Source organism: Amblyraja radiata, chromosome 21, assembly GCF_010909765.2.
Source record: "Amblyraja radiata isolate CabotCenter1 chromosome 21, sAmbRad1.1.pri, whole genome shotgun sequence".
NCBI classification, from domain to species: domain Eukaryota; kingdom Metazoa; phylum Chordata; class Chondrichthyes; order Rajiformes; family Rajidae; genus Amblyraja; species Amblyraja radiata.
In genome coordinates, this window is record NC_045976.1 from 25,161,741 (window position 1) to 25,173,820 (window position 12,080).

The following is a 12,080-nucleotide window of genomic DNA, read 5'->3' on the forward strand; positions in this document are numbered from 1 at the left end:
CATTTTTATTTTGAAAAAGAAGTGACATTCTGCAAAATCTACCTTTGCAATACTAAATAAGAGGATGCATTCAGGAAATAAACTCAAGAATTAGAATCGACAGTATCAAAGTTTCACAAAGTCCTGGTGCCATCCCTTCATTCAATTATATTTTGAAAGTGGCTTTGCCTTGTATCTAGCTCCCTACCTTCTTGCTTTAGCCTTGAGTGGCCAAGGTATCCTGGCCTTGTAGTTACCAGTTTGATCACATTTCAATGGTTATTGGTAATGCTTCATGACACGACATGTTAAATTACGTGTACCCACATGCCGACTATCTGGGAATAATTTTGTGATGAGCCACAGCCTTATCCTTGACATTGCCTTGCTACATTAACATATCATGTTGCCAGCTTTCCTGTCTGAGTTCCATCAAGATAAGCAGTTGATTTCATCAACAATACCAAGAACTACTCAACATCACCGCATCCTGTTTTCTGTACTGCTAACTCAATTCTTAAAAGGACAATGACAGAATATGTGCATTCTCTGTCAAATAAAGCTTGCCCAGATTCTGTGGCCTTGCCTTTTGTCCCAATTATCCCCCAGAATTAATACTATAAAACTTCATGTCCCATGGACCTACTCAAAACTTGAGACTTAAAGTTGCAAACACCAGTCAAATGTTGCAGCACAAGGACAAGAATATGCATACAGTATGAACACAATAAATGCAAATCATCTGGCTTCATTACAAATCACATCCAGATCCTCCTATCAGGAAATAGGTGTGTTTTGTTCTGATGCAGTGAAAAGGCTGACCAGAAGAAAGTGCTATTTCATCCCCTGTCATGAACAGTGTTGTTTATTGTGAGGAGGAAATAGAACAGGCTTGAGGTTGAAATTTACTGTCATGATTACTTTAATTGTTTGCTTATTGTCCCGTAAAATAAATGAGCCTTGCATTTATCAGACACGGATGTATTCAAAGATTAGTCAGTCTGCCCTTTGTAACATTGGAGAAGTGGATGCAAATCATGACATCTATCAATTTAGTTTTAGTTTAGTCTTTAGAGATACAGCGCAGAAACAGGCCCTTCGGCACACCAAGTCCGCGCTGACCAGTGATTCTCACACATTAACACTACCCGACACACCCTAGGGCCAATTTTTAATTTATACCAAGCCTATTAGCCTACAAACTTGTACGTCTTTGGAGTATGGGAGGAAACCAAAGATCTCCGAGAAAACCCATGCAGGTCACAGGGAGAACTTACAAATGCTGTACAGACAAGCACCTGTAATCAGGATCGAACCCAGATCTCTGGTGCTGTGAGGTAGTAGTTCTACCGCTGCACCACCATGCATACACTACATCCTTACTGCACCAGAGATCCCACCTGTGAGATGGGATAGTTTAACTTCTCTTCCAGTAACTTGAACAGAGGAATCCAAGCTAATGTGCCAGTGCAGTCTCCAGGGGGTGCTCCATTGTCCAGATATGTTGGTCCTGGCTTCTCTCTCAGATGCCTCAAGACCTCCCTTGAACCAGTATCACTCTTAGATCAAAGCATGGTCAGCTGTGCCAAAAGAGTGGGCAGTCTCTTCTCAGATGAGTAAGTCTTCACCCTGGCTGGTGAAGGTCAGTGACCAGTTTGCTCAGAGATGGATTTGCTCTGACAGAAACAAAGTTATGTCCACTTCATAGGCAAATCAATATTCTGCATAGATTATTTTGTGAAGTGAAGGTTCCAATAGGAAATGTTGCATTTCATAATATTAAATTGTTTCCAGATAAGGGGATCTATCTGGATGTGATTTGTTGGATATTAAATTTGTGAAAATGTTTTGTCAACGTCTGCCTAGAAGCAGTGTGTTCATTTTACGTGGCTTAGACTGGGGAATAATACCTTTTCAGACATACGGTAGTTTTGAACCAGTAGTTCATGGACTGCCGCACCTCATGAGCTCAATGACTGGCTGAATTAGCAACTCTTTTCACTAATACCAATGAAAACGCAAGAGTCATACCGATAACTCTATGTTCAGTGACCACACATAGTAGACAGCAAAAGTACGTCCGAAATCAGCTAGAATGTCTGCTGGCAGGGGTAATGGTCTCGGACAGGATCTGATCAAGTTCAGATCCCAAATCTTAATAGGACAATGACAGAATATTTGCATTCCCTGACAAATAAAGCTCACCCAGATTCTGTGCCTTTGCCTTTTGTTCCAATTATTCCCCAGAACTAATACTGTAGACTTCATGTCCCAAGAATCTACTCAAAACTTGAAATTAAAAGTTTCAGACACCAGTCATAGTTATAGCATAAGGATGAGAGTGTGCATATGAACTGGGGATGTTTCAGGGTTTGGACTTCCATGTGCACCACTTAAGGTCCATATGCAGAAACAGTTCAGATCAGGTAGCCCACTGCATCTGGATCTGCCAAGTCTGGCCAGATTCTTCCAAGCACGATCCACCCCTTGAATTCTAGATCGTTAATGACTGATCTGTTCGGTAACTATCTGAACCGTCTAATTCTACTTTCAAGTGTTCATGGTAAATAGGTTCACAGCGTTATAAATGCCACTATTGTTTATCGGCAATAAACTACAGAATGGTTCTTACTTTGGTTGTAAAAGACGCATGCCTGCCATAATGATTCATCATCTGATGTTTGCGCAAAGAGCGACCGTCGATTATATTTCTTCTTACTGTCCAGATGAAGTAAGGGATTTCTTTCGCAATCAGTTTTGACTGAAAATAAAATATCCATCATAAAATAATAATTTACTATTCAACATAGTTATTTTAGGAACTCAAGGAAGTACAGATCTTGGAAAGGCTCATTCTTGCATGGAATCCGCCAAATGGATTCTAAACTATATCATATAATTCCATGAGGGCAATGTAGCATTTATTATTAATATGAAATGTCAATATAATGCATACCATTAATATTTATCCAATAGATAGATTGGCAAAATCTACAGGCAAAAAAAGCCCCATGCTCAGTGCTGGGTTCTGCAACGTACAGGTAAAAGCTTCTTGCATCAGCCCTTCTGTGTTATAAAAATAAATAAAACAGGATTGGAAGGAAGCAGGATAATTTGTCAAAAAGCCACGTAGGTCCTGTCTGAGTTAAGTCCAATGTACATCTCCATGTCCTGGAGTTCTGTCAAAGGAAGTTCTGGTCACATACAAAAGCAAGTATGAAGATCCTCAGTGTTTCTCAATCTATCCATGGATTAGACCTTCAAAATAATCTGCTGACTGAAGCAAACAGGGCTGCTTTATTAGATGAATGAATCTATGAATTGATTGGCCTACAGAGAGGAATTAGATACATTTCTGATCATTACCTTGATCCTGCTTGAACCTATTATTCCACATTTTGGACTGATGACAAGATGACAAACAAACTGGAACCAATTATTGTCACAACTAACAATTCCCAACAGTGCTACAAGACCCAAACATGAGAAAAGGCAGGTTAAGGGCTGTCTGATGTCAAAAGATTGAATTGAATGTGTGCATATTCCTTGGAGTTTAGAAGGATAACGTGCTGGGGGTGTGATCCAACATAATGCAGAGCTCTGCCTGGCACAAATGTATGGAAAGTGACCAATATCATTTAGGTCATAATCTCAGCTAACCAGATAATCATCTACAATAGGCATTGGGTCCTTTGAATATGCTATCCAGAGTATAGCATTTGAGGAAGACTCCTGTGCAAATCTCAGAGGCTTGAGGAGAATTAGATAGCAGGCCCATTCCACTGACGATGTATCAAGTGGGATTTTTTCAAGTGGGAATTCTAGAAGAAAGTTACGTTCAAGTATTTAACATTTGGTGTGTGATCTGGAAGAGCAGGAACATTTCCTCTGGATGTACAGCATTCCTGGCAGGCACTGCTGACCCACAACTGGCTATACCTCTTCCCATTATACCTTCCCCTTCCCAAACCTCTCACAAGTCTGGCCACTACCCTTTTGATTTCTGATGGCAGAGCAAAAAAACCCATGGCTGAACTTGGAAATCTCCAATTCTGTATAAATGCTGCATTTATCTGTGTTAATGAGGAACCGCATAAAAAACAGTGACCTTCATAACAAGAGATTCAGTTTCAGGTTAGTTTATTGCCACGTACACCAGAATGCAATGAAATTCATGTTTTGCATAAAACAATAGATAATAATGATGGATATATGTGGCGATGATATTGATAGACATATTTCCTTCATGAAGTGACTATTTCACTGTGACATCGCATGTGACAATAAAGTATTCAATTCAATTTAATTCAATTCAATATACCAATAGATACAACATCAAATTGAAAAAGAGCAGAATGTTGCAAAGATTTTAGTGCAATCTGAGGTAGTGCAAAAAAATGTAATACTACATTGCAATAACAAAATAACTGAATGCAAAAAAACATGTCACCAGCAATGATGAATACGTCATCAGGGTGCGCAGTCTCAAGAGAGTTGACGAGTATAATTTATCCAATGCCACCTTGGCATTAACTTGTGGTGATACGTAGACCACCGACAAGATGGTAGACGTGAATTCCCTTGGTAGATAAAAAAGGATGGCATTTTATGAAAAGGTCCGGGAGCAGAATTGAGCTAAGACTGTCACATCAGTGCACCATGAAGCATTGTTAAAACAACAGACACAACATCTTTCTGCTACCTGAGTTTACGGACTGTCTATACAACACGATGTTGGCCTTTGGAAACTGAATGACGATATGTCTACTACCAGAATGTCTCCTCCACTAACCTGAAAAGAGAAAGTTACAAGTAGTGCGAAGAAACTTTCCCCATCGTGAAGAGAAAGAAGTCTGGAATGAGAGACAAGGGGCTTTTCTTGTGAATTTAATGAGGCATCTCTTTCATTAAATCACCATTTCTAATTGTAAGGCTTTCCATCCTTTGTGTATTGGAAACCCTACTGTTGTATTTGTCATTATTATATGTATATAATTTACTCTGTGAGCTTAATGTGAACAAGGAATTTAATTGTACCCAGGTGCATATGACAATAAAATAATCTGAATATGAGTCTAATAGTAAAAGCATTTCATTTGGCATTTCCTTGCAAAAAGTAGGACAACATATTTACCATACCACTAAACAATGAATGTTGTCTGGATCACTCAAACTGTAGTGAAAATGTTCTCTTTCCTGAAGCTGTACAATTCCATTATCTAATATTAAAAAAAAAGTAAATTACATCAGCAAAGTGTAAAATAGTGATGCGAAAACAGCCCAGTTAAGAATACAAAATCATTTCCAATTTTCCTTTTGGGAATAACTTTGTCAGAATGGATAACTCAGTTCAAATCTTTATTCTTCTCTTAGACGGTCCTTTGGGTTTGAGGATGACTTGTTTCCACTCAAATCCCGGGAGATCTGACTTGGCCGATGAGACCCACACAGGAATTGTTAGATTACTTTAAGGTCTGACTCTTTAAACTGGAGTATATTTTTAGAATGTGCAGCAGGTACTGATACTACTACTGAAGTACTACTGAAGTACCAATGGAAGAGGGTACTGCTGGATTTGTTGTGACATGCGTTTGCGGTCCCAGGTGGCTCATAAATACTGATCACTAAACTTCTAGCACAAAGAGTTTCTTAGATTAGTGATGAATAGACTATTATTGTTTGTTTGCTTTTGATGAATACGTATGTGTGTGTATGTACTATATATATATATATGTGTGTGTGTTTGTGTGCATAGGGGTATGTGTATATACACACACATTTTGAGCTTTTTTTCCCTCATTTATTATATTGTTTCCAGTGTACTATGTTTACATATTCTGTGGTGCTGCTGTAAGTATGAATTTCATTGTACTATCTGGGACATTTGACAATAAAACACTCTTGACTTGAGTACAACTCATCTTAGCAGAATTTAGTTGGTATTTATTCTCAGCTAACTTGAGTATTTAATTGCAAATTTATATCATTAAGTTAATACCTTAATAAGATCAATGTATCAGGCATTTACATTTAAATTATGTTTCTGACTATTTCTAATGAAGGAATAGTCATAGAATTTATTGAGCAAATTAGGTATATTGCTGTATACTGCCACTCTGTGGCAGGATGTAGATTCACACAGTGAAATTCGTGATCTTAATTGTAAATAATACAATGTTAACCATGTGCTTTAGAAGAGTGAGAAGTAACTGGAAAGAAAATGATCCCAAAACAGCCATCCATAAAATTTAACATTATGCTTCATCGCTATACTGGGCAATTTAAAAGAGGGTTAAAATAGACCTCTCTGCATAAAGATAGAAGGAATTTCAATGTATATCTTTGCTGTAGCCGTCTTATCTGATTCAAACAAGAAATACGGTGCTGCAAATTCATTAGCAGAATTTGAATTAACAGCCAGTGTTGCTAGCTTTAGTACGTGTCAAGAAGGCCCATTTCATGACTGGCTGATCTCACTTCATGATGGCTGTGGATGATTAAAGCTTAGTTTAGATTAGGGATACAGCATGGAAACAGACCCTTTGGCCCACCCAAGCCGTGCTGACCAGCAATCCCCGCACACTAACGCTATCCTACACACACTAGGAACAATTTGCACTTATACCAAACCAATTAACCTACAAACCTGTACAACGTTGGAGTGTGGGAGGGCACCTGGAGAAAACCCACGCAGGTCACAGTGGAACGTACAAACATCATAAAGACAAGCACCCGTAGTCGGATGGAATCCAGGTCTCCGGCGCTGTAAGGCAGCAATTCTACTGCCTACACTTTAAGGGGAGGTGCCTTGCAGTTTTCAACATCTCCTGAAGATATGACTGAGAAAGTGCAAGAGTGGACACCTACATTTTCTGACAGGTTTTGAGGTGTTGGTGAAAGAAAAGGTGAAATGTTCTCTCACCACAATAGTGTTCTCTATGCACAGAACAATGAGAAAGTAGATAGCAATTAAGGGGAATACACTGAATCAAGCCCCTACATCCAGTGCCGCAAAAGGTTTAATAACTCGCTTTGCATGGTCAAGATCACGAATCACATCAAACTAGAGACGGAAATTAGCTACTGATTGGCTACAATCTCGCATATTTACATGCAAATGTTTATTAATATGCACTGTCCCTATAAACAAATAATAAAATTAAATTAAATTTTTAAAAAACCCATGTGTCACCAAGTGCACCATTAACCATGCACTATTTTCACCTCTACAACTATTTCCATCAATCAGGCCATTCCACTATGGACATCAATCAGGCCCTCCTTTATTTACCATTACTCCATTCTTGCACTCACACCTGCCAGCAACTGCAGCAAGTATTGCATCAAAGTCCTAACTGAAGTATCCACCCTGCTCTAGCAGGAGAAGATGTCCAACTTCAGCATCTCCAGAACCAAACAAGTGACTGCATGCACAGGCAGAGGTTATTTAGTCCATCAAGTATTTGAAAGTTCCTGGTAGACCAATCCTGTCTGTGCCATTCCCAGGTGTTTCTGTGTCAAATTATTCTCTCTCATGTGCCTGCTCATTTCCCTCTTAAAGGCACTGATTGATACTGTTTCCACACCCTTGGCGATAGTGAATTCCAGATCCTAACCAGTGGATGATTAAAAAAATCCTTACAATCCAACAAAAGTACAGAAAAATAGAAGGACACCAGCCCCTCAAGCCTGCTCCATCACTATCTGATCATAATACTGCGCCATTTTTCCATGATCCTCAAACTTCCGCTATCCTACATTTTAACATATACTAATTTAACTAGCATGCTGTATCCAATGTCGGAGAAGTCACACAGGAGAAGACACCTGGGATCTGGAGGATGGCTTGGGCCTACAATAGTGTTAAGCATAGAGCAGTATCACTTAACCAAGTTTAACAGCAAATTCAAATGGGACCCATTCGCTTAGAAGCAGGTGAAGGACTTTATTTAAAGCCCAGATCTTCTTGAACTTTTAGTACTCCTAGACTATGTTATTTTTCATGAAGCTGTTATCCCAATTTTGAAGTGTGAAGAAGGGTGCCAACCCAAAATGTCATCTATCCATGTTCTCTAGAGCGCACAAATATTACACTTCCACATTGTGGCCATTTCACAAAAATAAACCATGCTTAAAATACAAATGGTAAAAGCTGTTATTCATGCACTGTGGATATTATCCTATAAGAAAACCAATTAGTTACATTCTTTCCATGACTCCTACCTGTCTGATTGTCCTGAGAATTATTTTCCCTTTTTGTTAACTGCTTTGTAATCCACATCTTGACAACTTGTTGCCTGGACGCTGAAAAGTCAAGTAGCATTGATTTACTAAAAACAACAAATTTATCCAATTTGGACAATATTTAAATATGGAGAAAATTACATCAACTCTTTGGGACAAACTCTTCCATTTAAAGGCCGATCAATACTTGAGAACATTGCATACACTGCCCATTGATACCTAAACTTTGTAATTGGGTTCGAGAACATGGGTGGCACAGTGCGTAGCGGTAGAGTTGCTACCTTACAGCGCTGGAGACCCAGGTTCGATCCTGACTATGGGTGCTGTCTGTACAAAGTTTGTACATTCCCTCCATGATATGCGTATGTTTTCTCCGAGATCTTCGGTTTCCTCCCACACTAGAAAGATGTACGGGTTTGTAGGTTAATTGGCTTGGTAAAATGTAAAATTGTCGCTAGTGCGTGTAGGGTAGTGTTAATGTGCGGGGATCGCAGGTCGGCGCAGGCTCATTGGGCCAAAGGGCCTGTTTCTGCACTATCTCTGAACTAAACCAAACTAAACCAAATGCTATTTCCCATGGATCATTTACTCATTGGGCTGCCTGGGCACCAATTTTCAGTTAACAGGCCTCCAATATTTAGTTAACAGGCACACCTATTATCATCAGCATTGTAACAAAAGGATTAATTAGGTTGAAGATGCTGGAATAACATCAGGTGAGGCAGCATCTCTAGAAAAAAGGAATTGATGACAGTTCGAGTCGTGACCCTTCTTCAGACAGAGTCAGAGGGGAGGGAAACTAGGGATATGAAAAGGGACAAAGAACAAATGAATGTAAGGTATGTAAAGAACAAATCAAAGCCAGCCACATGATCAAGGAAAGTTGGAGCCCACAATGGTCCTTTGTTGGCTGTGGAGAAAGTGATAAACGAGTGGATATAAACAATTACACTTCTTCAATAATGTTCTGTCTTTGTATAGTATTAACATTAGTTTCTCGTCAATTAATATTTTTAAGTGGAAAATATGACTTTAAATTGGGGAAATATAAAATAAATGACAAACATGACGACTCTTGTGTACTGCCTCAGAGTGATCTACTAACAAAATCTTAGGAGTCTAACCATGAAATTTCACTAAACCTTGACACCATTTCCAATAACTCCACCAAAGCTAAAATGATTGAAACAAATAACAAATATTATGGAGAAATTCAGAGCTTCCAGACGGAAGGTAGGCCGAAATGTAGCGTAGATCAGTAATAATAATAATAATGGATGGGATTTATATAGCGCCTTTCTAATACTCAAGGCGCAGTAGATCATTGCTTCACTGTGGTGTTAAGCTTTCTCTATTTTACAATATAAAACCTGCTGGATAGTGTCCTATGAGTGATTCATTATACCATCGCCAACGTCCACTTGCTGTTCCACGTCCTTCAACGGTGGAAATATTCTTTCTGCCCAGCCTCGTTTCCTTAAGCTTGCTCTAATTTCTGGATAGTAGCCAATGATTGTAAAAATTTTCTTCTCCTATGAGAAAGACAAAGGAAAAGTTTTTTGGTCAGACAGTGCTTTATCATATCTCTGGGAAATTACCTAAAATCCTTCATAGACATGTATTCGGAAGTGGCGGCGCTGTGATACAGCTGCGGCTCGCCTGCAGTCTGTCTGTTTTTACTTTTTATGTCGTTTTTTTTTGTCTAGTTTAGAAATTATTTTGGTTATTAGGTGGTGTTATGTGTGTGGGGGGAGGGTGAAACAGAGCTTCCTGTCTCTCCCTTCGGGGGAATGCGACTTTTTGTCGTATCCCCCTTCTCTTCCCCCGTCTGCGCTGAGGCCTAATGGCGGAGCTGGCGGCCTCCAACCTGCGACCGACCTCGAGGGTCCGGAGGTAGAGCCAGCCAGGACTCACCAACGCGAGGCTGGCCGTCTTCGAGCTGTGGCGACGTCCGGGTAGCGGCACGACTCGGCGCTCCGGTGAGGGCGGACGGCGCGGAGCTGAGACACTCCTGTGCGGCCGGCACGGCTACTGGCTGGAAGGCGCTCCCGTGTGAGCAGCCCGGTGCGGGGCTGAGACGCTGCCGTGAGGGCGGACCGGCTACCGGCTGGAAGGTGCTTCCGTGGGGGCAGCCCGGTGCGGGGCTGAGACGCTGCCTTGTGGGCGGCCCGGTGCGGAGCGGAGACGGTGCTACGGCGGCTGAGTCGGCGGCGACCTGGTTACGGGGCTCGGCCGCGGGCCAATGGAGGACAATGTCGGGAGCTCGCAGGTCACAGGCTGGTGCCTGTTTTCCGGAGCACCCGTTGCAACAGCTGCGGGCAGCTTCGACCACCCCCCGGGCCGCCATCGCCCGGTGGGGTAACGCCTCGGCGCAGAGGGAGAAGAGGAGGGAAGAGACAGTAACTCTAAGACTTTTGCCTCCATCACAGTGAGGAGGTGTTTGGTGAACTCACTGTGGTGGATGTTAATTTGTGTTTATTGTGTTTTGTTATTATTACATGTATGGCTGCAGGCAACAGCATTTCGTTCAGACCGAAAGGTCTGAATGACAAATAAAGGATTCAATTCAATTCAATTCAATATCCTATTTTGGAATGAACAATACCCCAGTTATGGTCTTAAGGAGAGCTCAAGTGACAGGGAATACATCACTCCCAGACAAGATACATGCTTACAATGGTTGCTTCAAAGGGGAGATGATAGATGTATTTTCTCAAGTCCCCATAGTCCCTGACCTCACTACAATCTCAGTCACTGAGGTGAATGTCAGAGGAAGAACTTCCCCTGACGAGGAAGAACTTTCATAACATGTCCGCCACAATTATCTGGAGATTTTGGGACATCTTCAACCGCTCACTACTAAGATCTGAAGTTGCCGCCAACATACAAGAGCGCATATGTCAGGCTATTGTTCATCTACCACAGCTAAACGTTCAACACCATCATCCCCTCAAAACTTATCACCAAACTCAGAGAAATGGGTCTCTGCACGTTCCTTTGCAATTGGATCCTGATGTTCCTCATCTTGCTCCCATCTTGAGACTATGATCGGGATAGAAGGTAAACACAGGATGAAAGCAAAATGAGGAAGATGAGGACCATGGCCATGGCCCATCTTGCAATGCTCTCATCTTGCAACTACCATTGGGACGAAGGTACAGAAGCCTGATTATTATGACCTCCAGGTTCAAGAACAGCCACTTCCCAGCAACCATTAGACTCGTGAACACGGGACAACACTGACCATCTCAACAACTATAATCTACTATAGACTTTGCTTTGGTTGCGCAACAACTTCAGAATTGCAATATTATGGTCTGGTTAGCTGGAATTGCTGATAATTAATTTTTTGTATTGTTGAATATTGTATATTTATTTGTATGTTGGTGCATTAATGGGCCTGTAAAGCTGTAATCGGTTGTTAGAGGTTACCTGTTCATACGAATGTTCATACTGTTCGGTTGTTAGCTATTCAAGCGGAATATGAGGTGCTATCCCTCCAGTTTGCATTTGGCCTCATTCTGGCAATGGGGGAGGCCCAGAACAGAAAAGTCAGTATGGAAATGGGAAGGGGAGTACAGAAATGGGAAGGGAACCGAGAGTAAGCCATTGTGGACCGAATGCAAGTGTTCGGCGAAGCGATTGCTGAGTGTACGCTTGGTCTCGCCAATATACAGGAGGCCACATTAGGAACACTGGATGCAGTAGATATAGTGAGAGAAGGAGCATGTGAACCTCTGTCTCAACTGCAAGGACATGTGTGACTTACATGAGGCAGAGTTAATGAAGCGCACATCTACTGTGGATTTATCCATTCTTCACACCAAGTATAGCAAAGAGTCTTCACATGAACTAGC

General features: G+C 41.1%; 1 protein-coding gene across 1 annotated transcript in view; it reads right to left on the minus strand.

Moving 5' to 3' along the window:
• ttll8 (tubulin tyrosine ligase like 8) overlaps nucleotides 1-12,080 on the minus strand; it is a 55,287-nt gene that overhangs the window by 35,405 nt on the left and 7,802 nt on the right. Inside the window, exons 3-6 of the mRNA XM_033039343.1 lie at nucleotides 9,629-9,755; nucleotides 8,203-8,283; nucleotides 5,119-5,198; nucleotides 2,612-2,740 (exon numbers count right to left, since the gene is read on the minus strand). Of these exons, the coding sequence (XP_032895234.1) occupies nucleotides 2,612-2,740; nucleotides 5,119-5,198; nucleotides 8,203-8,283; nucleotides 9,629-9,755 (417 nt within the window). The remainder of the gene's footprint in view (nucleotides 1-2,611; nucleotides 2,741-5,118; nucleotides 5,199-8,202; nucleotides 8,284-9,628; nucleotides 9,756-12,080) is intronic.